This window comes from Neodiprion lecontei, chromosome 4 (genome assembly GCF_021901455.1).
Source record: "Neodiprion lecontei isolate iyNeoLeco1 chromosome 4, iyNeoLeco1.1, whole genome shotgun sequence".
NCBI lineage: Eukaryota > Metazoa > Arthropoda > Insecta > Hymenoptera > Diprionidae > Neodiprion > Neodiprion lecontei.
This window is the reverse complement of record NC_060263.1, coordinates 23,013,146-23,039,786: the sequence shown is the minus strand read 5'-3', so window position 1 is coordinate 23,039,786 and position 26,641 is coordinate 23,013,146. Positions and strand designations below refer to the sequence as shown.

At 33.9% G+C, this 26,641-nt stretch overlaps 1 protein-coding gene and 1 long non-coding RNA gene across 5 annotated transcripts in view; one reads left to right on the top strand and one right to left on the bottom strand.

The window, feature by feature from the left end:
- Window positions 1-26,641, top strand: part of LOC107226242 (beta-arrestin-1) — a 31,341-nt gene extending 4,700 nt beyond the window's left edge. The window contains exons 1-9 of one of the 4 annotated variants that reach the window (XM_046738989.1): window positions 12,643-12,746; window positions 13,949-14,162; window positions 14,303-14,678; window positions 15,002-15,295; window positions 16,303-16,440; window positions 20,248-20,391; window positions 22,262-22,348; window positions 22,977-23,123; window positions 23,378-26,641. In XM_046738989.1, coding sequence (XP_046594945.1) covers window positions 14,030-14,162; window positions 14,303-14,678; window positions 15,002-15,295; window positions 16,303-16,440; window positions 20,248-20,391; window positions 22,262-22,348; window positions 22,977-23,123; window positions 23,378-23,456 — 1,398 coding nt within the window. In that variant the 5' untranslated portion in view covers window positions 12,643-12,746; window positions 13,949-14,029 and the 3' untranslated portion in view covers window positions 23,457-26,641. Of the gene's footprint in view, window positions 1-12,642; window positions 12,747-13,948; window positions 14,163-14,302; window positions 14,679-15,001; window positions 15,296-16,302; window positions 16,441-20,247; window positions 20,392-22,261; window positions 22,349-22,976; window positions 23,124-23,377 lie in introns of those variants that run through there. The other 3 variants (XM_046738988.1, XM_015666989.2, XM_015666990.2) reach the window with 3 other exon arrangements.
- LOC124294229 lies at window positions 19,064-20,283 on the bottom strand. Its single transcript, XR_006904171.1, has 2 exons — window positions 20,210-20,283; window positions 19,064-20,009 (listed from the first exon to the last, which is right to left on the bottom strand). It is a non-coding gene; the product is annotated as an uncharacterized LOC124294229 (long non-coding RNA).

The following is a 26,641-nucleotide window of genomic DNA, read 5'->3' as shown; positions in this document are numbered from 1 at the left end:
AGATTTTTGTGCATTCCTTGCTGAGTTTGTTCAATAAAATATAGTCTATGGCCATCTGGCGAAAACTTATTTTCCAATTGTGAAAGAATCATCCAAATCGTTTGGGTAGAGTGAGAGGGCTGAAATAAAAATTTCTTACGTCAGAGGTCGAGGAAATCACATGATATATGCTTCACCGCAAAAGTTTTTATCTATATGCCGACTTTTCACAGTGAGCTTATAAGATAAGCTGCTGCATACTTCTTTATGATACGTAAATATAATAACATTACTCAAAAACTTGAACCTACCATTGATAACGGATGTTAACAAAGAGTGGCATTAAAAATCCAGGATAATGTACGATTATTACACCCGATAACGTGCCAACAGTTGTGTATTTTTCATTTCTAAAATGCGTTTTTGCCGGATCTCGCTCTGTGGTTTCGGCCATCTTAATAGAAATAATTTTTTCCAACACCTGCTTTGAAGGATCGATTTTCTAAGCCTGTGGCGTATGCGTAAGGTGCCCCATTTCCAAACAGTGCGATAACACGACGTTGGCGCAAGCGCACAACTGAAATGCTTGATTTTACGCACTAGGGCTTTCCTTGGCCTATGCGCACTGTGTCATTCAGCGTGAGTTACCTAACTCGTTATACGCGTTGTCAGTGGCACCTACGTTGCTTTTAAAATCAAACTTTCCTTAACAGCTGTGTGAAAAAGATAGCGTGTGTCGCCCATGCGGATTGGCGATAACTGAGACTTGTGTAATTACAACTCTCTTCTAGGTGCATTTAGCAAATTTCACACTCGTCGGGAATCGCGCACTTCCCACACTTATCGAATATCGACACAGTTTATCGAATAATTTCAAGAAAGTGCAGTATAGGATTTACTATTAAATTTTAACTCTTAAATTTTTTTCACCTTGACCCCCCCCCTGATATATTTCGCACGTGTCATTTCAAACTTTTGTTAATCAATTAGAGTGCGATTCTTTCCGCTTATTATATTGTCATTGGGGTGTTACGATGTTTATCAATTAGACATGATGAAAAGTAAAATTCTGTTTATGATTGATTATAATTTACGTCAAAGCCTTAAGGCAAACGCTTGTGCGAAAGCCAATTATATAATAACAATATCATTACTCGTCGCCGCGGCGATACGGCAAATATACTTCAATCACGTGAAATATTCATTTGCTATAACGTGTGTAAGAATAAATGAACATTGATTTGTTGCAATATTGATCCGATTTCGAACAAACTTCTGCTGGAACATTCAAACCTTATACAAAGCTTCAATTTTTTCGTTCATAAATAACAGCAGGCGTCTACAGATGATTGAGCAGGATTGAGCAATACATTTCACTAATGAAAATTATTAAATTATTGTAGAAAACGTGTAAACCAGATATTGACGCAAAATAAATTTCAATTGCTATTCGAATGATATTTCAATCTATTTCTGCTTTTCAATTCGTTTGCGAAAAAATTGCTACACGTTTCATCGTATAGTGCGTAAAATTGAGTTCTATAAAAGTGCGCATGTGCCAAAGAAAACCCTAGTGTGTAAAATTACACATTTCAGTTACTCGCATACGTCAACGGTGTTTTACCGCACTGTTCGAAAATAGGGCATTTTACGCAAGCTCCACAAGCTTCGAAAATGGAACTTTCGCTTGACTGTTATAAGTAGTAGGAAATATTTTCAACATTAGAAGCACGTAAATTGTACATTTCAGCTTCGGTTGAAATAACCCTTTAAAGTACAAACAATTTCATTTATCGTAGGCACGAATTGTCAAAGTTTTACCGTTTATAATACAGAAGACTTTGATTGAATAGTTAGAAAGCAGCGTTACTAACCTAATTTTGGAGCAATAACTAGATATGTACTTGATATAGCGTCTTTCCTCGTCGTCGCATTTTGAGATGCCATGTTATGACTCTGATGCATCGATACCATGGGTATGTACACTATTGAATATTCAGGCAAACGTGAAGCTGAAATAAAATTGCTATGTTGTAAACATCTAACGGAGTGAAGATACGGCATTAGATCGGAAGTTCCCTATGAATATCTCTCCAAGGTCCATTCCGTACACTATTTACGTCGCATTTAAGCTCGTGTAATATATGAAGCATCCTATAAAATCCTGTTTACGGTGCTACATGGACGGTCACCGTCCATGCCGGGTAAGCAGAAATTTATGCCTTTGATATTGTTGCACAGCAAAAAACTCACGAACAAATTACTCCTGGTGCGACGCTGTAACGTTATAGCTTCCATACGTAACTAACGAACAGAATTTTAGCGTTGAATGCGTTGTAAGCACGGCGTTATATAAGTAAGTTTATTCTAAAAAGTTAGAGATTCCGATACACAACTCTGTCGGATCAGTAGGTGTTTTAATATATTGAGGCTATAACCACGTGCAAAATATTTGATACACGGACGAAAAATTCACTGGTTATATTGTATACACTATAATATGTATACATAACATTGAATACGGGTAGATATACTACGGATCGTTTGAACGCGGACCAACGTGAAGGTTCTGGGGCTTCTGGTTTTTTTATGCAAAAGTACTCCCTGAGGTCTAAATATTGAGAACATTCTTTGTTTTTTTTTTTGAAATTAGACAAGTGGCTATTCTAATTTGCTCGGCAAATTTTTAAAAGTAAATGGTTTTTCGAAGAAAGTTCTTTTCCTGGCGGAGAGTTAGCTTTTAGCTTTTAGCTATAAGCTTTTGGATGGAAAATTAATCTAGGGCAATGAAAAACATCAGAAAACCAGCATCGATCAGTAGATAATTGAAAAAAAAAATCGCCCTACTATTAGAAGCGGTTGTACGGTAATTTTTAAAATTTGGCGCGTAAATTTAAATAGCTCGTTATCCTATTAAAAAAAAAAAAGTATTACAGTGAATTTGTAGAAAATAGTCTTTTGAATGAAACAAGCCATCCTGGAATGCAATCGAACGAATCTAATAGATTTTGAACCATTTTTTTTTTTTAGCGATTTGAATTAAAAATTCGATATCTAATTCTAAGTTTTTCTTCACGATTCCGTTATTTTCTATTTTTGTAACATCACAGAGATTTTTGTGGCTTCGGAAATCGGGAGTCTAAAAAAGTTTGTTTCGTCGCAAACAAAATAATTTGAGAATGTTTTTAATTACTAATAAAGAAATATGAAAACCTTCACGGTTGAAACTCCAACAGGTTTTTTTTTTACCATATTATCAAAATCTCCTCGAAAATAGTCCTTTAGGAGGGAATTTTCCTTTGATAAAAAGTATCGACTTTTTACAACCAACGAACCAACCTGCTTAAATAAAATGATGCATTTTTTTATGATCGAAGGAATTCAACTAGCAATAAGTTATTTTCATTGATTGTATTTCAAAGCAGAGGGAAAAAGGGAAGAGATTGGACTGCGTTAAAGCTGCGGAACTTGACATTGTTTCTGATATTTGGTCAACATTTACCCCATGATTGGATCCCTGCGGAGGGTTCAACAGTCGCAATCACTGCAAGGACAAGATTAAACCGCGTCCAATAATTCTGCTCAGTTAAGCTTTATAGCTTTGCACGTTTCGTGATTCATTATATATCTTACCATCTTACTTCGTACACTTGTGGGTGTTCTATGTGCACGTTGTATTATACACTAGAAGAAACGACGCTATTTAACCCTCAATTACTTCGCCGTCGTTTCGCGGTAAAACGACCATTTCAACATTTTTCAACTTCCCATTCTTCCGTACCTAAAGGGAAAAAGAGACCAAGGTAAATTAGTACGAAGACTTTACAAGCAACAAGTTGAGCTTTCGCGAGATTATACGTTATGAGGTTTCGAGAATCACCTCTGAGCATTTTCTATCGTATGTTGGATGTGTGTGTGTTTCTGTGATCAATTTATCGTTCAATGATGTCTAAATAATGAATCAACGAAGATAAACGTGGCTGTTCCTAACTCAGAACTCATTAGATTTTAGATTGGATGGGTAGAGTACTTTTCCACTCATTTGAATTACATCAAAATTTGTAAAATACTTTTTATTTCTGAACGTTTTCCGACCTCGAAACCTGAGGCTGTCAAGGCCAAGCGAATTAACAATTTGGTTTGTGCAGTCGTTTATTGCATATATGGGCATAGCTTTGCCATCAAATTTCATGTAACTTCTAGTTGTGATTACTGTTACAGGCCTTGAGCATTTTTATTTTTTATGGCAAGTGAAAGTCAGATTCTCCGTACAAAATTAAAATGCATTGTTTGCATGCATGCAATGCATGCATCTGTTTATTATAACCAAAAAATTTAGAAGCAACAATTATGATCATATTGCACTGATTATTTAATTGTACCACATTATTTTTTTGTAATTTCAACGCAATATTTAAATCATTAATACAGCGGTACACATTTAACTAGAACTTCCTTGTAACTGGATCTGACGAAAATTTTTCATAGCGTGTGGAATCTTTGTAGCGGAATAAAATGTGTTGTGATGAATCGTGCCCAGTCATTAATGTAGGCATCTGTATTAATTTGCTGCGGTGTTCAATTCTATAGGCTCGGCTGTATTGATATTGAAAGATATGCAGTTGGCTGCGTATGTATAAATTTATACACGACATTATGCGAATATCTAATAAGAATATCCATGCGTGAAAAAAATTTCAATAGATTAGCGAAGAATATGGCGCAAGAATGATTTATTTATATCCGGGTGTCGGAAAAAACAAAGTAATGTAACAAAAAAAAAGTCAAAATTGAATGCATTCGAAAAATACATCAAAGCTCTTTACAGGTATGCTACTATCCTCTGTAAGAGTTGCAATAAAGATAAAAAGGCGATGGTCGAAATTGATTATTGCAAAAAGCATATTATATCATATTACTAGCTAGCTAGCTAGCTCTAATATGGCTAGCTCTTTCAATTACCGAAAGTGAACACGGAGTAAAGTTGAAAAAAAAAATAAAATAATAATAGTGATAATATTTTTTATGTATTACGAAAATTTAAGTTGACACTGCACTTCGCATTCGGTGCGAGTTTTACGATGTATGAAGTAAAACATACTTTATATCAATATTAAATCGCAAATTATTCACAGAAATCCGATTCAAATTTGGTCACGTTTCTTTTCACTTCACAATTTTCAGTGATCAGTGTATTCCGCGATTCGCATTTAAATGTTACATGATCATATGTCCGAATAACTGAATAGAAATTATATTATGCCTGATAAAGAATAACTGATTGAAGGAACAACAACCCGGGAGGTAAGAGAAGCGTAAAATATACGCAGCTCTTTATGAATGAGGAGACAAGCGGAAATCTGCTTCAGTAATTTCTGTACGTACTCTGTGTACGCAATGCCCTTAAATTTACACAGTATAATATTATTACGTATAATATGCCGTATATTCTCTCTCATTGCTACGAACGCACAGCCATTCAAAAGGAGGCAATTTTGAACGTCTCGTCAATTACGATATAAACTCTCTTATACCTTTCTCTGTAATATCAGTTAATGAACATGACCCACAACATCCCGTAGTCGTATCGTTAATTACCTTGTACATGTATATGTATACCTCGCCATTGCAAATACGTCAGTTATTCGCATTGTCTCGACACGATATACATTGTCGGTATATGAAAATGAAGAGCTGTTTACGTAACTTTACATGATTGTTATGTACACGATGTTCAAAAGCGCGTGATTGTTATTTGCTGACGTATCTTGCCTCAAGCAGTTTCAGCGATTAAGCTTGCAAACTCTGGGCCTTTTCTATTGGTATTATAACATGGACAATTTGTCATCTTTTTAATTAATTCAGAAGGCATTAAGATCCCGGTGAAACGAAACGAAAATGTCGATAAATGACCGCAACGACGGTAAAGAACGCTTATCGTGGTCTACGTAATGGTTGGAAGCTAATTTCTTACGGAGAAACTTGATATTAAGATATCATTCTTGAAATCGATTAATTTTCTTATCGGTAGAATTTTTTATTCGTCCAGTAGTTAAGAATCCGATCCTATCCAAGGAGTTAACCACTGTGTAAAAATTGCGCGCAATGATTTCGATTGCAAGGATTACAAAAAGTTCACGAAGATTACACGTATCACAAACCCATCGTCGCAAAAATATACGTAACCCAAAATAACTCCGGCTAGAACTCTTAATTCTTTTCGCCTCGAAATTTCGCCATTGATGTACTATAATTGGCTCGAGAGATATTCAACGAAGCCACGGCTATCTCGAGGAAATGGAATGAGTATAATGATTACACAAACAACTACAAAAGATTCCGAAACATTAGTTGACAGCAGGGCCACAGAAATTCTAGCTAAAAAAGAAGGCAAAAAAAACGTATCTTTCTTTCCTTTTTACTACAAACGAAAATATCTTCACTACAATCAACTACAAACGATTCTGTACGGAAATCTACGATAAATTCGATTTTTTTCAAAATGGGATGCTGACATTTTTTCAACCCCTTATACTTTTTTTTTTGGCACTACTAGAAACGAAATCATCGTTACTACAAACAACTACCTACAAAAACCTACAAGAATCAACAAAAAATAGTTAGGTTTTTTCAAGTCGGGTGCTAGGTTCAGATAGGTACAAATTGATAAGTGGTTAACTCTCTTTCTCCCCTTGCCGATGATCAACGATTCATTGACACGAGTTCCAGAATGTTTAAGTTTTGAACTGTAACGATATTTCATCCGTTTTGAAAGAACAAAGATTTCATCGGAATATTATGGTCTACTTTTTTTTAGGTCTGCGATAACTCTTTTCATACGAGAATACAATTAGGCATGATCATTGTCAAGTGAATGGGTGAAGGGCGAGAATCGCTTGTAACAGCTAACGCGCCAATTATTTCAATTCATTAAAGCTATCAGAGCCTCTGTGATCGCGAAGCGAGCGTGGCGATACGCAACATTATCTTTTTTTCTGCAACGCCTCCGTTGCCTGTTACAGTTTGACGGGAGGAAAAACCAGACGTCTTCTCAGTTGACGTCATAACATTTTTAGGTACGCAAACAGTGGTCCGTTTCATGCTCCCTCCGGAAAAAGAATCCGTTACACATAAATACTATTCGCAACCAAACAACCCCCTATCAGTTCTTTATATCTGATTTATTCAACGTTTTCTTCTCTTCATATCATAATTCCATCTGTTTCAATTTGTTTTTTTCATGCGGTCAACATTCTTGAGTAAGTACTCTCCAAATTTCGTTGGAATGAAAACAGCGCAACTCGCGTGATGGAGTCAATATTCACTCTTCGAGAGCAAACTATTCTACTCCAAACGCTCGGAGTGAGAAAAGCGAATAAAATATTGACTCGATTTAGAGTTGCGCCGGTTTTACTCTCGCTTAGCGATTTCTCATTCCATTGGCGTGAATTCTCACTCCAAGACATTAAGATAGTATATTATAAATTTTCGTCGGTGTAATTTGTATTGCCAGACGCAATTATACATCATCCGACAATATTTTTCATCGCTTGGGTATGATAGCGCGTAGCAATTATAATTACTGATTTGGAAATATCGAGGAATTTTTTAAGCGCTGTAAAATATATAGGTCTATTTTATTACTGTCATTGTTATAACATTCGTATAGAGCTTATAGAATTACGTTAGAGTTCATCAAACTGAAAAACTACCTTCTTCCAACACTTGCTTGGAAAGTTCTATTTTCAAAGCTTGTCGGGCCTGCTTTCTTTTGAAAAAAAATAAATAAAAAATTTGATGAAATAGATCGACGTGTTTCTTCTAAACAGAACCGTGTAAAGGACTAAAAATTTGCAGATTTCATATTTCATTCTTGGTGCATGCCACAATAACACGACCAAATCGTAATCAGATTGAAATTTGAATCTTAAAAAACTGGTCGAAAGGTTGTGGGTCAGCCTATATACGTTAAATGATTAGAACGATATTAAATATTCAACTGCTTGACGAGAAAACTGTTTCAACTGTCAAATAACGAAGCGCCGTGTGCGAAATCAGAAAAAATGATATCGATTGCAGGCTGTTAGTTGCGTTAACCGTTGGAGATTTATTCGTCGGTAAATATAACGGAGCTGATAATGAATAACAAGTAGGATTAAAGGCCGACGGTAATGTCAAACTCAAGCTCTCAAATTGCGGCGCTGCGCACTGGAAACATTTTATTACCATTTCCGTTCCTGTTGCCTGGATAGATGATTTGTTCAACGAGGGATATAATTGCCGCTTCCCCCGCACAATTTTCCCGTTCCTCGATCATATTCAATCGCGGGGAAAAACGTTTTTCTTATACCTCGTCCGTTGCTTTTGTTTTTTCTTTTTTTTTTCTTTTTTCTTTGCGAAATCTGTAGTAACTCGAAAATTCTTGCTCGGTATGACTCGTTCAAGTTCACTATAAACAGCTCGATGCATTATTAAATATGCTTCTACAATATAAAATTAGCTTACATGTCCTTAGGTAATATACCTACTTTCCGATGGCCAGAGAATTATTCAAACGTTCGTAATAGTAGTGTAGATGTAAATTTCTTTGTATTTCTTGAGGGATAAGTGCTATAAAATAATAGCCTAATGCTCATATGGAATAAATACACACGAATTTGCAATTGTGAAATCGATAAGCACCAAACAAACTCTCTCCTTCTTTTAATAGTTGTATAGTATATGTAGACCAGTACACGCAAGTCAAAGTCGGCGTAATTTCCACAAAAAATTAAGCACTCATTGTTTTACGTTGAATTTTTTTTAGGTGGCGTATAACATTGTCGAATCGAATCGAATTATGTTTCGTCGAGTTATTCGATTGTTACTTTTATTTAGTGCGTTTGAATTATGCTATTTAATTCTGACGAATTCAACATCGTTTCAGGCTTTTAGTCGTGTGTGTTATTAGTGATTTCTTTAGAAACCGCCTAAGGATGTTACTTTTTATTAGAGCATGAGTTAATAATTATACTAACAAGTATCACGACTCCGCCTTTATTCTTTTTTTTTTTTTTTTTTCCTACTTCATTTTAATATCAAATTGCGATGGATTCATTTCTTTTTATTTTCAACAAAAAAACAACTATTTCGAAGGTCAATACAAGTATGATAAAAATTAGTTCAAAGTTTATGAAAAACTGCAGGTAATATATTTTGTCCCAATTTTTCAGGGTATGTTTGGTTTATAAATTCGTTACAGTTGCCTTTAGAAATCAATTTGGGCGCTGTACATTTGTTTAAAAAAAATTCCCCGACGATAGCAAAAAATGTAGCAGTCAATCGTTTACAGATTTGGCATGGAATATCCCGCGTTATGAAATAGCGATGTTTCTCTGATTTCCATAGAAATTTTACGACACGGTAGCAAAATTGCGATAACTTTGCGTCGCATGTTTTACGAGACAATGGCAATTCATATACCTGCTGCCTACACGATATTTTTTTTCTCATCTCTCCTCTCGCTTTTCTACCGTTTCGTTTACCGGATGTTAATTTTTTCACGTACGGCGATCTCGCTGCATCTGCAATGATAATCATTAAAAATTGAGAAAATACTACGATATCTTTTTCATTATATTTTAAATCACATTCTACAAGCCCGTAATATTATGATGTGAGTAGACGTGTGTCTCGAGGGCATTAGTCGTATAGTTGTGACGTCAGAAGAATTCAATCAGTGCTGCGATTTGACAGAGATTCTCAACTTGAGCAGTTTTTGTACACTGAGGAAAATTTTATTTGTTATAGTAACTAGGAAAATTCAGTAAGACAGGTATCGTTAAAAAAAAAACTGTTTGAATATTGTTGGAATTACGAAAAACAAGGTACACGTGACCATTTTGCGCGTATTCCAACTCTAATTTTAGTGTGGCAATACGCTTTACTCTTATTCCAACTACATTGTTTTTCCATGTATTTTTCACGATTGTTACTTTTTAGTATTCCAGTTTGTTCTATTTTGTTCTTTTCCTTTTGTCCCCTCTACCATCTTCAATTTATTCATCTTTTACTGATAAAGCATTCAAGTCAATTCTGCCCTTGACTCTCGAGCGTTTTGACGATAATAATTCAGCGTTAAAAATTAGAAAATTATATAATCGCTTCGTACAACTTGTTATAGAACATGACACACGCGATGCGATCTACGCAATTTATTCGTCGCTGTCTGAAATTTGTTGAAATTTTATTACGAGTTTTCGGGTTATAACGTTCGGCAATTCAACTAAATTCCTTGTTAAAAAAAGTACGAAAAGGCTGACTTCTTGAATTTTGTGAAATGAAACAAAACTTTGATTATTTTTTAAAACAATATCGTATAAAATTGAACGAAGATATTTGAAAAAAAATATCGTCACAATAAATAACTTTTTTTCTAAACGTGATAAAAAAAAAAAAAAAATGTATATTATACATATATTCGAGCTTTGTTTTATACGCATAACGAAGCCGAGACGGTGAATAAATTCATCGAGTGCTATTTTTATTGCTCCCCGATGCGATTTTGCGTTCGAGTAATTTATAAGTATGCTATATGCATATATAGGCTAGTTATTGACGTAGATTGTCGAACGGCCAGAATCTATTAACATGATATTATTACATCCATCAGAGTTGTAGTAGCGATGTTCGTGTGGCTTGCAATTGACATCGATCAATTTTACACAAGCGTCGTCGGCAGTTTGTAACGGACAGCCATGCTGCCAAGAACAAGTCCAGATTATTTTTAAACTATCTTTGCGCGGTATTTTCAAGTGTTTTTTTTTCTTCGTTTAATCGTTCTTACCCTCTCCTTTTCTATCTTATACGCCTTCTCTTTACCGTGTTGCAAACATAGGTTGAAAACGACTTTTTCTTGGAACGTGCACAGGAAAAACTGTTTCGTTCCTTGTAACAACACTGTGAACGTTCAGTTTTTTTTATTTTTGAACTGCGAATTTATTATTCTTCGGAGCCGCAGGAAAAGTTGTTTGTTTATCATAAATTACTCACGATCACAATTCAGGATTTACTGTCTTTCTCAAACATGCGCGTTTTCTCGTTTATACGATTTTCTTTCGTTTTTGTTTTCCGCAACACATTGAACGAGATTTGAATAGAAAAATTGTTTCCTTTATACTTGAATTCTTTGAATTTTTGATATCTTTATATTCTTTCTTTATCGTATTCGATACTCACAATACAAGTTACCGTTTTATTTCGCACGGGATATTAAAGCAAATTTAATTTCATTGAATCACTTATTTGCAAATTTTCAAAATGAAAGCATTACCAATTATCTATAAATTTGATTAACGGAGTTTTCGAACGCAAGACGTAAATATATTTACGAGAATCGATTTTTGCGGCCCAGAGTTTGATAAACTCAGAATAATGAAAATCTGAAACTTGATAAAAAAAAAAAAAAAAAGATGAAATAAGCATGAGACCCAAATTAATAACGTAACGAATCATCAGGGAAAAAAATCATTATTGTGCAATTTTAAAACGACTTTCAAGGCGTTGGCTTCGTAAAATATGAGTATATTTTAAGTATTATGTTCTAACTAAATTTCAGACATTCCTAAAGGTACGAAGTAACGATTTTTCCTAAACATGCATCGTTACAGAAACGTTACTAAAAAAAATTATAACAGACGTTTTTTAGAGTATTAAATTCCCTACAAGAATATGTATCGGACATTTATACACATTGCCTCGTTACTGACAATGAGCTACAAAATTCAGAAATAATTAAAATTATTTTCTCGTTTTAATTAAATGTAAAACGGAAAATTGCGTACAGGAACCACTAAATATTAATATCAAGGTCTCAAATTATAACAGGCATCTTATTTCCTCTTCGACTAGCAAACATGTGACCCGGAAAGAAAAAGATCCGATTTTTTTTGGACCAGCCTTTCTACATAGTTTTCTCGTATAGTCTTTCTGCATTGAGATTGAAATTTCGAAAAATTTCAACTCGAAGCACACTTTGTACAGGAGAATGTACGTATTTGTGCTTTTGTATGAACACAGCTTCGACATTGGTATCTGGTTACCACATGCGTATGGTGATACGCATACATTATTACGCGTAATAACAAGATAACCGCAGTGTCAGTGAATACATGTTTTTTTCAATAAAGTCACTGTTCGGTAGTTGACGATCCACTTTTCTACGTGGCACTTGTTTACTCGTTAAATATTGAGTAAGCAAATAGCTTTGTGCCATCTACAAATGTGCGAAACAGCATTATCTCCCGAAGCGAGATAATAAAAATATTTCTTTTTTACCCGGCCTGTATAATAAATATTGTATTGATACAAAAAGAGTTATTTGCTATCAGAAAGGAAAGAAACGTACATTGATTCGACAATTTTTTATAAAACTAATAACATAGAAGTATACCTGTTAGGACTGTGCGGCTAATAGATTAATAAAACTTTTTTTCGCTATTAATCCATTATCAACGATACGAACGACAGAATCACTTTGTACGTGACATAGAATTTCATGAGTGAAAGCACTTCGCGGATTCGAAAATGACCGTAATGAATTTTCTGAAATTCATATTCTGAACGAGAATGAACTAAAATTTTAGTGCTTTACAATGAATCATAGTTTGATTTGTGAAAAATATATTTTTATGTTTTCAGATAACTTTAATAATCATGTGTGGTAACCTCGATTCAATTCTTCTTATCGCTGTTCCACAATCTTTTCCTGAATTCGCAGAAATCGCTTAGTAAGTTTTGAGTATTTCAAGAGCAAGGAACTACGTATGGTTTTGAAATTTCTATCGTTTTTTTTTTTTTTTTTGGGTAGGTTAGCGATTTTAAATTCATATACCGCAAAAACCATGCATTGGAAAAAATTTATTTTGTGTTAAAGTTACTAGAAATATCTAGTAAAAAAAGTATTGTTACAAGAACGGCTCAAATATCTTTTGAATGATAAGAAAAAGTGGTACGCGTGCGAAGGGTGATTCTGAACTAGTATCTACGGCACTGATTTAAAAAATAAAATAAATATTAAAATTTTCCCAAATAAATAAATAAATGCCTAATTCCACGAACATTAATGAACGTACATAATAATATTGGGGAAGGGGAATTTTGTGGAGGGGGATCTTATACAGGGGGGATATATTTGTCCGGGGGAATTTCGGAAAAGGAGATTCTGGATGGAAACCGATACCAACCTAAATTAGTACCCCAGGCACTATTTTCGTTTCAGAATCAATCCGTACAGGTGTACAAATGAGTATTCAGTCTCATTATAGTTGTCTATACTATATTTTCCCGTTATTGCACTGTTGAGTCAGTTACTATATTGTTTTTAGTTAAATAATGCCTTAACATCAATTTATTGTTGCACGAACATGAAATTACAACCAGAAATATCTCTTGATGCGCACTTAACTATTCTCTGATTATAATAGTTAAAATAACTAATACAGTTTTGAAATAATCGATACAACTCGAAATGTGCGGTAAATTTTTTTTTTTTTCCAACATATTTTATCTTGGAATGTTATTTCAATTTCCACTTTCTCCTTTCTTATTGATAGTATTTTTTCCACATTACCTACATCGACGAAAAAAGTTTGAACAATGCTAATAAATGAATACTTTTTTCTACTTTTGAGTATCTCAAACACCTGATATTTTCACAAAACCATTTTAATATTCATCACTGTAATAGTCACCTTAAACCGTTTTCGCATTTTCCAACCGAGATGAAATTGTCTATTATATATCTAATTAAAATTGAGATGCAAAGACAATTTTGCCCGGAGATCTGTAAAGATTGAAAAAAATCAAAATTTTCACCAATACTGTTTAGTATCAGTTCATCGGCAGTTTTATGCACAGCGGTTGATATTTCATTGGATTCAAATAATTTGTCAGAATATCGTCAATACGGAATATAATTTATTTGTTACAGCGGAAGAATTCAAAACTTTATTTCTAAAAGACTGCAGTATCAAATGAATTAGGGGCCTCTGGCGGCCCCGACATATTCATAATGGACACCGTAGACAGTGCCAGCAAACGCCAAGCTACTCGCGTCTTCAAAAAATCAAGTCCAAATGGAAAGATTACCGTATACCTTGGTAAAAGGGATTTTGTTGACCATATCACACATGTAGATCCAATAGGTAAGATGATATTTCTATCGACGTATCTACTATCAAATAAATAATGAATTTTGCATGAGCTATTAAATTAACGTATTTCTATCTTGAAATTTGCTCAGAACTATAGAAATTGTTACCTTTCCTTATTCTTGTACTTGCAGACGGAGTTGTTCTAATCGATCCTGATTACGTCAAAGTGCGTAAGGTTTTTGGGCACGTCCTTGCAGCCTTCAGGTATGGTCGCGAAGACTTGGATGTCTTGGGGCTAACGTTTAGGAAAGATCTGTACTTGGCTGCAGAACCAATTTTCCCAGTGCCACCTGGGTCGCAACCGCCAAGACCTTTGACGCGCCTGCAAGAAAGACTTATAAAAAAACTGGGCCCAAATGCATTCCCATTTTACTTTGAATTACCTCCTCATTGTCCAGCATCTGTAACGCTGCAACCTGCTCCAGGAGATACTGGAAAACCTTGTGGGGTTGATTACGAACTAAAGGCATTTGTCGGCGAAACACAAGATGACAAACCTCATAAGCGGTAAGATATCAGATGTTCTGTTCGTTTGTACAGAAATTAATCTTCCCTTAAGTATGTAGTCAAGTCTGTTTGACGTTTTTATACATCGAGGCAGTTCAGATGTGATAACTAGTAATGTGACATGTAATATTACTAAGTTATCTGCGCGATAATAACTTTTTTTTCAACGCTTATGATCAATTTCATTATTATTAAAACAAATTTCCTGTAGGCAAAGATTGTGAAAGACAAAATAAAACGTCAAACAAAAATAGTGTGTTAATATAAATTGAAAACTCTCCAAGGATGTATTTATAAAAACGCATTTATTATTATGTGTACAGAAACTCAGTGAGACTTGCAATTCGTAAAATAATGTACGCCCCATCAAAACAAGGTGCCCAACCGTCAGTGGAAGTTAGCAAGGAATTCATGATGTCGCCGAACAAGTTGCATCTAGAAGCAACTCTTGACAAGGAGCTCTATCATCATGGTGAAAATATTGCTGTTAATGTGCACATAGCAAATAATAGTAACAGAACAGTTAAAAAAATAAAAGTATCTGTACGACAGTTTGCGGATATTTGTCTGTTCTCAACAGCGCAGTACAAATGCACTGTCGCCGAGGCAGAAAGCGAGTGAGTATCTTTTAATTGTTAATCATTTCTACATTTCTATAACACCGTGGAGGGTGAAAAATATATTAGAATAGACGTTAGTTCCTTATACGTAAGGTTCGTAGGGGTAGACAAAAGTCCCAAATTTACATTTAACTATCATTATTTAAAGTAGTTCAATTTTTGTAACTCACAACGAAGTTACATAGGAGCATTAGACACTGAATATTTTGCATTTTGGTAGTATCTAGTACGGTACTAAAGTCCGAACATTAATGAATTAATTACTAAAGTGAGGCCAGAGAATGTTAGGTCGCACATAAAAATGGGTGTGCACTATCAAACGTGAATCGTATGTCCAGTCATGGTAAATGAAATCAGCTTTAATGCATAACGGGCATTGCGGATAAGAAAATACACGTGTGAAGCGTAGAATTATCATCTAATTGTCGCGCCATTTCTAACGAGTATTTCCACTTTGTTCGTTGTATGATTTCATACAAAAAGCCCGTGGCTTGTCTACCTTTACAAGTGACAGTATCCTTTCATCAAAGATACACATTAGCTTACAACCTAATTATATGCTGTTTAATAGACTCGTAGTATTCATTGACTTTATTATTTACAGAGTATAATACGTTTTTCGCATTTGACAATAAACTACAATCTTATATTATGAACCCTTTGAGAAATAATTACGTGTTTTTTTTTTTCAAATAAGTTGGTCGGTTTTACCATTGATTTTACCGTTTTTCGTTTGCGTCGGAGTCTAAGAAATGGAATTTTCATATTCAGAATCACATAATAATTGTTATTTATTGGAGTATAGAAAAGATTACATCTTATTTTTCATGATCACCAATTAATAATCGGTCAACTATTGTCAATACAGAGTGATCTCAGTTACTTGACAGAAAATTTGAAGGTTTTGCAATCTTGACGTAGAAGATCTCAAACTTGATTATCGAATTGTAAGACTATTCACAGAATAAAAATAAAATAAAAAAATAACATGAAAGTATTGGCAGTATAGGGGTAACGCCTGGCTTCACATTGAGCAAGGTCTTTTCGCTAAAGCCGATGCTAGCTGACAACAAGGATAAACGGGGCCTTGCCTTAGATGGCCAACTTAAACATGAGGACACCAATCTCGCATCTAGCACTATGTGAGTGCTCGAGCATTGGGCACAGTATAAAAAAAAAACACTGAGTGAAAATGAGAAATAAATTAAATGTCCGGCTATTTATTTAGAATGTATAGACTCTAAAAGCAGAGAAATATTGAGGCCTCCCCCCCCTTTTTCTTCTATTGTTCAGACTAGAGCTGTGAGATTAATCAATTAACCGTAATCGTAGACTTCCATTAATTGTCTTTAGAATTAATCGATTAATTGACAAAACAATTATTTTGGAAGAATCAATTAGTTGATTGATCGAACGATAAATCAAAGTCTACGGTTCATTGAAACGACGATTATTCGAAGTCTAAGATTTATTGGACAAACGATTAATCGAATTTTATAACTCATTGAAAAAGCACCCAATTGAAACCTAAGATTAATTTTCAAAAAAATTATTAGTTTAAAATATGGTTAATCAAAGTACGATTTTTCGAATAATTGCACCAAGTTAGGATCAACTGGATCAATACAAATTAACTATTGGGACAGTATCAATTGCATTTACTAAGACGATATAAAATATAACATACTCTAAAATACCAGCAGTATTACCTACATTGTTGAATTAAATCACAACAAACCATCTAAAATGGAGTCCAATAAAAGTTTTTTGTTGATTGTATTCTCATCACTTATTAAGCCGTTGTCAATTCTCATGCACTGGCATTGGTCGGATTAATTATAAATTTGGTACAGAAATGTCAATTACTACCTGGGTTTAATAAGTATTATCTAGGACTATTTTTGGCTTTAATCTATTTCGATTTTTCACTAGTGAGAAGATAAAAATTTTGGTGAATGGCTTGACGGTTTTGTAGTCTTTGCTGGGAATTGGCGAGTTTGAAAATATTTGTTATACTTGGTTTTGGAGCTGATCTGGTGATGGAGTTTTGTTTATTTTTTTTTTTTATCTTAATTTTTCTGTTATTTATGAATATGCCCGTATATTACTTTCCATAGAAAACAAAAAAATTTTCAATTTCCAAAAATACAAAAATCCCCAAATTATATTTCACCATCTAGATGATAACAAATTCCTTATGCATATTTTTCTTACATAAGATAATTATAGAAAAAGTTTAATATTATTCCTAAATCCCAAGCATTTTGTAGTCTGTATTTGCACTATGTGACAGATTGTTGGCTGAAATTGAAAGTTGAATTAGCACGATTGATGTCTTTTAGTTACATACTTGGCTTTGTAGATATTGAAATATTTCTTCTTCTTGACTGTGAACATGGAATTAAGAAATTTAATTTACTAACGTTAAAATTGAAATGCAAGATTGAATCAAATGTTTGTTATTCATGAAAAGTCTGGCAGAACATTATATAAGATTTCAGACGTCACCTTATGTTATCAATTGGTCAAGTTGATGCAGTTTATTAATTGATGGTCAAATAGCACATTCTTTATTTTTCCATCAAAATAGATGAAACTTTTCACTGATCTTGGATGGAAATTATTACATAAATCTCATCCAACCTCCTTGCATCATTGGGCTATATGATTGAAAGTAATGGTATTGAAGGAAATAAGCAAAAAAATACAGTGCTACAAAATACTGGGAGGTGTACCCAGGTTTTTTTCTAGTCCTTGAGGTACATAGTTCGCAGTTGTAAGAATTTAAACAATCATCATGGAACATTTCGACAGCCATTACATTTTACATTGGAACGTGTTAATACAGTATTGCGACCTACCACTTCAGTTAAACCTTAATTCTGCATTTGGTTTGACTCCGGAGTTGGACTAATAAGACACAAACTTTAGCAAAATCGAACTTTTTCTTTGAAAGAAAACGGATTTGAGCATCTACTGCGCGAAACGAGAAAGGTTTCTCAAGAATTTTGTACGATACCACTATAGGCTTTGCCCCTGCGCACTTTCAGCCTCACCTTGTTATGGAGATAAATATTTGCACTTTTTGATTGATTTCGTCACTCCTATCTCTTTCTAGTAATTTTACATTCCAGCAATTTACTAGCAATATAAGCTACAGCTACAAACGTGCTTATCTTAAGGATAAAGAGTCGGTACCATTTGAAATGAAAGCTAAGAGAAAGGAAAAAATAGTTTAAAGAATAAACAGGATAGACACAGCATCTCTGCTGTATGGCAAAAATTCATCTCAGAAAATTCGAATACAAATTTGAATGGGAAATTAACCGAACCATTTTAGTGAAATTATATTGCGAAATGATTTTGAAATGACTCTCATACATTCAATCATCACTCAAATATTTGACTGGTAATGTTTAGAGTGGATCAAAAAAAACTTGTGTGACTGCGGCACGACAAATGTTCGTCAACAATAACTATATTATAACGTAAAATTTCTTTCATGTTTCCCAGAGAATTTGTGACGTTCTGTTCCGCGGGCAAAATGTGCCCGAAAAGATCAGAATCGATTGACAAACGAAAATATGAAATTTTTTCTCAAATTGTTGATATCTTAGCCTGTATTACCTGAATTATCTGAGATTCGTTTCCATTAGGTAGTAAAAGTGTCGTTCCATTTGTTTTCACTTTTATTGGCACAAATAACATTCTCGAAGATTTTTTAAACCTTATTTACTCGTTCCCTAACTTTTGATTCAGGCGGTGCGACCCAATTATCTTTAAGTAATGAACGGACATTTTTTCGTGTGACATTGTGACACTCATGCGTACCCCACATATTTGTCGGTCGTTTCTCTGGCAAGACACCTCTGCGTTTAAGAGTAAGACAGTTTTCTTTCCACAATATATATTCATCACTGCCTTAAAGAGTCATTGTTTCGAGGTGCTTTGGAGTGCCTAAAATTGCAGGATGTCCAACTCATTTATTTGTAACACAAATTTTTTGGTGTCTTCTGGATATGCAAAATGAATAACAAAAACGATAGGCATTGATTTGGCATGGCATAGATAAATGTGTATTCCGGAAGAAGAGTCCTTGAACAAAAAGTGTTTAGAGCGAAGGGGAGTTCTTACAAAGAATTGGGAGATGAAGAAGTGAGGTACAAATAAACATTCTATGAACTGATGTTAGACTATCAGAGCAGATTTTATCACGTGCAATTTTTCACATACAATATCAATTATATGATTAAATCCACATTGTTGTCTCAATGTCCAGGCCATCAATTTCACGGTTCTTTATGCTCAGGTCTTACAATCCATAGTTTCATCTGTCCAAGTATTCCGCTTTTTAGTTCACGATGACCAAGTCACCTGCTTTGTAGTTTTCCAAGCCCAGATCATCCTCTTTCTAATTTTCGGCCTCCAGTTCAGTGTCGAATAACTTGGCTTGATTCAATAACTTGGATATTGGAAACTAAAAAGCGCGATGACATCTAAATCGAGAATCACGGAGTGAGTGACTTGGACGTTAAGAACCATGAAACGGTTGACTTGGACATTGTCAATAACGATGCGGTTAATGCGCTGACCGTAAAACGAGTAATTGAGGAATCTGGTATATAATCGTCGAGTCTGATAATCGAGTGAATTCATGTTACTTGTTTTAATTGTGAAAGAATAGAGGGGCGTGACTGGAATCGACCAAAATCTGAAATAGAACAAATTTTTCAGGAAGGATCATTAGTTTACACCATCTCTGGTGAAACACTAGCCAAAACATGTTCGATTAACTCGAATCATTTATTAAAGTTCAAATCGTTGCTGCTTAGCAATTACATTTTATAAGAATATTACAAGATTTGAAATATCCAAGTGAATTAAACGTGTAAATTAAAGATGCAAACTTACCTTCATAAATAACATGTCATTGGGTATTCGTTTATCAGGGAGGGTTGCCCAGTTGGGCCAGGTTTCACGCTGAGCAAAGTATTTTGGTTGACTCCGCTTCTCGCCAACAACAAAGATAAATGGGGACTTGCTCTTGATGGCCAGCTGAAACATGAGGACACCAATTTAGCGTCCAGCACGCTGTAAGATCAGTTCACCTCAAAAAATAATAAATGGCATTTAATTTTTTTTCTTCTCATTTCTTTTCATCATCATCTGCATTTTTGTAATATTGAAAAGGTTTACAGTGCAACATAGTAAGATTTTTGTTGTACTCGGCACGGAACAAATCAAGTAATTCTTCAATCTAAACCAATTCAAAATTTTTTCTCGAAACACCTTCGTTCAATCCGTTCAATTTTGAGGCTCCCGTATTTCAGAAATTATTAGTTACTCGATACCGCCCATATTGAAATTGAATATAAAAGCAAATTTTAAAGTAGCTACGTTTTATATTCTGATATTCATTGATTAGTTAATTCAAGAAATTGTTATCATAGAGAATTTTAGTCCCAGTAAATACTTGAAATTTCTGCGGTATATTGGCATTCCAGATTCGCTTCCGACTATTTTGAATTATAGTAATTCTTCACCATTACAATTTCCCGCAACCATTACGGCTATGGTAATTAATACAGTAGTCCAAGTGTCACTGAATGACATTTACAGAGAACGCGTAGTGTTAATTAATCAGATGTCTGACACAATTTGTGTCATTTTCTGGTTATTTGGCTCATTGATTTTTACGATAGTCTTTGGTATATATTTAATTGGATGAATTTTAAATTTATTGATTCTTGATTTACCATTTGGAACTATCTTACGCGCTGCATTGTGAATTTTATAACACGTTTCAATGTTTGCCAATTTTATATCTTGCTCTGTTCATGATGTTACTCTCTATGTTATGATCATAGTGTTTTCAACGTGTTCAATTAATACTGCATAGTTTTTTTTTCTTTCAAAGCTTTATATCCTCAGCTTCCACGTGTCATATTCATTTTATACACGTTACAAACTGCAGAAATGACGCATTAGATACATTGAATTTAAAATCTCTCCTCATCACCCGTGATGCTGAATTTATACATCGATGTATGAAGGGATTTTCTTATTTTTGTAAAATTTATCCCCATCCTTCTCAAATTCTGGGCTCTGATATTATGCATTTGCATGAAGTTACTGCAATTCTTTCTTGAGAATCACAATGATTATTTCAGAAGTCCGTTGATGCATGCAACGAACTACGTATGTCAGATATTATTGCATCACTGTGCTCTTATTTTTTTTATTTATCCTACGACCCTGCTGTAAAAAATTTCATTATTCCAACGCCACGTGTTCTTGAGAGCAAATCAGAGTGTGCTAATCCTGGATACAATTCCTGTGATTCATTTTTCGTTTTCAGCTCCTGCTAACTTTCGAAGATTTCTGGTTTGAAAAGAGTCGGAATTATTCACAAAAATACGAATATAATTGGTTTTGGTTTTGAGCGGATTATTCTTAATATCTTAAATCTTTTTAAATTTCATTTGAACAATTGGGATATAATTGTTAAATGTAGTAAGACATTCACTTGTAAGATACAAAACTAACTCCAACAATTTTAATGGTCTTTTTCAAGAGAATCCTCATATTTTCGATATTGCCAAACTAAATCCAATTTCTTCATGTTTATTCTCATTTTATCGTTACATTGGAGTCAGTAAATCATACAAAAGCAATTACGATGGAACCTGGTTCAATGGTATACCATATGGCACGCGAAAATTCTTAAATTGTGTTAATTGTGCTTAACAACATATTGAAACTAATATGTAAACATTACGCTTTGTTCAACGTCTAACATTTATTTTAATTATATTTCTGCATGCATCGTGTCTAACGGCATGTTATTTAATGTATACTTTGCTATTTTCCTATTTCAGCTTGCATTTTGGGCATGCTTCGATGTTATTACTCTGAGTAATTGTCGCAGGCTTCCGAGTAAAATTATTTTATTCCCATTTACAGTGTAGCAGACCCATCACAACGTGAAAATCTAGGAATTATCGTTCAATACAAAGTCAAAGTGAAACTTTGCTTAGGTCCGTTAGGCGGGTAAGTCTCAATTTATATATAGTTTCCTGAACACTATAGAAGCTTTCAAATTTCACGTAATTTCTTTCATACTTATTACATATTTAATTATATCCAGTTCAGGCTGCAACTATGCACATTTATAATCTATATAGCTGTAAAAATGACTGATACAACATCCTTTTCAAACTTAAAAAAAAAAAACTAATTGTGTATCGAAAATTTGCTGAACTTAAAGTCGAATAGTCACTTAAATTACACATTAAGAAAAAAAGGAAAAATATATATGTTGTATGAGATACGGCGAAGGTGATAGACCAAATTATTTATTATTTTAATTTATTTATTGTATTGTAACGGAAAAAGGGCATTCTGTTACAAATCTTCATCTAGATAATGATACTTTTCAACAGTGAACTTATTAGAATCATTCCAAAGAGTAACGTTGAAATATGCCTTTCTCAGTCACGTATTTTCTAATTTTCTGCCCAGCAATGTGTTTTCAAGTATTCACGTCGAAATGGCCGTCTTTATCCATATCTCTGAGCGACGTATTTTTGACTTGAACCCATCAATATATCATATTCTTAGATTAGCAAATAACTGATGGCCACTGTATTATCATTCAGCTTACATATTTCTTCAACAGTGAATTAGTCGCAGAGTTACCATTCATTTTGATGCATCCGAAACCGGAAGAAGAGCCACCTGATCCTGTGACAGCAAGACCAAGTCCTGCGCACCAACCTGCTGATGGAGAAGTACCTGTCGATACTAATCTTATTCAGTTAGACGGGTACGTGGATACATATTTATAAATTATAATTGTGATTGACGTATTCGTTGTGTGCATTGCCTGACACTTTCGTGCACAACCCTCAAGAAGCTGTGAAAAAGTTCATTCAAGATATCAACCAAAAACATATTTGTGCAGTGTATAAATATATCTACTTAGATTAATGACAAATTTTTTTTTCTCATAAGTCATTTGGTGGACACTGTTTTGCTGATAAACAGCAATGGCTTTTCAAAATTGATATTATATTTCAGAGAAATGGATACGGGCGACGATGACATTATCTTTGAGGATTTTGCTCGTTTAAGGCTCAAGGGGGAAACCGATGCCTGACTTAGCCTACGTCGGCGTAAGCCACACACGGTAAATAAGTGAGTAATGTTTGGGGAATTGACAAGAATGGTAATAAAAAAAGAAAAAAGAAAAAAAATACAGAAGAATACACTCGATTGCAATTGACAAACGAAGATATCAACCGATCGACAAACAATAGTTGAGGTGAAAACAATAACTTGTATAAATAAACGTCCAAAACTTCAAGTTGTAATAATAGCAGTTACAGAATACATATTTTTTAAAAAATTTGAAAAATTAAACGAAATTTCAAAACTGTTGTCAATAAGTAATACAGGAACTGGCTGAGACGCATGACATGACTTATTTTATGCATTTAAATTCCATGATATATATATATAAAATTCTTAGGATATCATGACTAGAATAAATTGATGATTTTGTAAGAGATATATGCCACAAAATAAATAAAAAAACTTGAGAGTATTTACATTTGATGCCTAATGTAAAAGTATAAGCAAGAAAAAACACTGTGTAAAATGAAATTTACGTTAGTCGAGTGACCATGTTTTTTGTTGCCACATTTGTAATTTCACAAGCCATGAGTCTAGAAAGAGGCAAATAGTTTCAAATAGAGTATAATATTTCCTATCGCAACCGACACTTTGATATCACGCATAAACAAGGCCTACGTACCAAATAGAAATATATCATCCATAGAATTACATCCTTGAAACGCAACAAAATATTCACTGACAGGTTATCTACTAGGGTTCGATTAATGAATCATAGCCTACTAGATTTAACCCAGCTTTGTGTTCGACCAAAACAACATTTACAAATGTTTTATTCATGTCAATGAAAAAAATTTCTGCCGTAAATAAAGAATTAACAGAATAACTAACGAACATTATAACATGAATTAAGGTACAACAATATTTTTGTAATAAGTAAGCGGAACCACAAAGTACAGGGTCATGTAATTGTTGCTGAAGAAGAGTGCCACTGACGAAGCTTTTCAATCTGGTACCCGCATCAGCGGCTATTTTTCACCCGGGTCTCGTGTTCAGCAACAAATAAATTACCATGTATAGACCATTCAACAAGTAAACAACGTATTAAAAAATGAGCAAATAATTTTATATCTTCCTTGACATGGGATTATATCAACTGAAGGTAAAACCAGCCTGACCAAGGGTTAATGATTGAATGTGCTAACATTAATTGAAATAAGGCAGTTAAGCCTTATAAAGTTCAATTTTGTCAAATGTTATGGAAAGTTAGTAGTGTTCCAGAATCATGGGCATAACTCTGTAACACATTAGTCTACTCAATGAAGTTCAGCGTATTCGGCCGCAGACTTAGGCTACTGATATCAACTTCGTAGGTATCAGAAAATATACATACTGCAGCCATCGTTTCTGTAAAGAATGTAAAGTTTGATCATAACATCTTTTAATGTTTGAAATGTGACAAGCTTATGGGGACACATATTTTCAAACAGAAAATTGGTTATTCTACATTAAAATAACATGTGTTTCGTATTTTACTATAATCTATAGTAAAAAATATACTGTAATATTGTATACGTATTTTGAAGCTACAAAAAATTGACGAGTAGTAGCCGTAAATTCCTGTATTACTGAATGATTACTAATCCAAAGATAATGAATGTGCTATTGTATATGTATATGTATATATATTCGAAGTCTAAACTAATCTTGGGATATCCAACATGTTATAACCCAGCAAGAATAGTAAGAGGCAGTTCGATCATCTTTTATTCCGTACTTATGCAGTGTGACGACTGCCGGTGATTAGAAACAAAACTGAATATAACAAAAACACCTTTTCAAGACTTCTTACTTTTCTAATTATATGCAGGTGTCAGTTGTTGTGTGTCTTAAGAATAATTTGCTTTTTTTTAACCAGTACAAATAGTTAGCAAAAAATGAATGTAATAGTAACTATGTCGATGAAATTAAAATAAATCTAATAGCCTTTCGCTATTATTTGTTAGACAATTTTTTTTTAATCTGATCTACAGCACATCAAATTATACCAAAGTTTTCCCATACATGTACAATATAGATAGATTTGATATACTATTTGTAGAAGCTGGTTTAATATTAAAAAACGATTCATAATATTTTCAACCATAACGCTCTCATTGCAGCTCTCAATTTGTTGGTAAAATTTTGCCCTATTTGCAGAATACGTGGTATTAATAGCCATAGATGATCAACATTTTTGTAAAAGCGAAAACCGATATCAAAATCACAGGTAAATGCATTTTACTCCAACGGATTAACTTGCCTCCGGAGATTCAAGAGGTTTGTTCACAATAAGAGGTCAAAACGAACGAAATTCTTATGGTTTCTTCAAAGACAACTAAATGCCAAATGCTTTATATTTCGCATAAGTTTATTGCGCTCTATAAATAATTGAAATATAGTAATTGGCCTAGAATATTGAGAGATATCTATTTCGCACGATTATAATTGTTGATTTCATGACATCATTTGCTCAGAATAAATGGCTCTGCTGAAACACAATGAGAACCAATTAATTGGTTGGTACATCAAATGCATCACATACCAAAATCAAGTTCATACTTGATATGTATATGGGGCATTTCATATGTAGAGCTAGCGATTTTTGTTATGGTTGTCCTTACTCACGATGGCATTTAGTGTTTTTCTTGAATTTTTTCCCATCGATTTGAATTTATTTCAATTTTGTAAAACGAACGCATTGGTTAAAACAGTTAAAAAATTTGAAACAATTAGGCAAAATCCTGTGTTAGATATCAAAGTTTTCGAGATATGAGCTGCTAAGGGCCGACGTTTCCTTCCCTTCGAAAAAAAATGGCAAGGAACTGCAAAAACGCACCGTCCCACCCCGACTCAAAGCTTAGAACATTTGATATCTGATACAGGATTTTTCACCTCGTTTATTACGTTGAGGATTATTAATTTTTATAGCTAAATTAAAACTTAAGAATAATTTTAATATGTATTTACTTTGAAAAAAGTCATGACAATTGGTTCTCTTGTGCCTCTAATGCCTAAACCCCTGACCGGATAAAAAACATATGTATACTAACATATTTTCATTCACAAGGCTAGAATTGATACAAGTAACAATGACGCATACAATGAATGTTATGAAAAGTATTAGGTATACTGTAATATGAAATAAATATAAATTGAATGTTACTGATA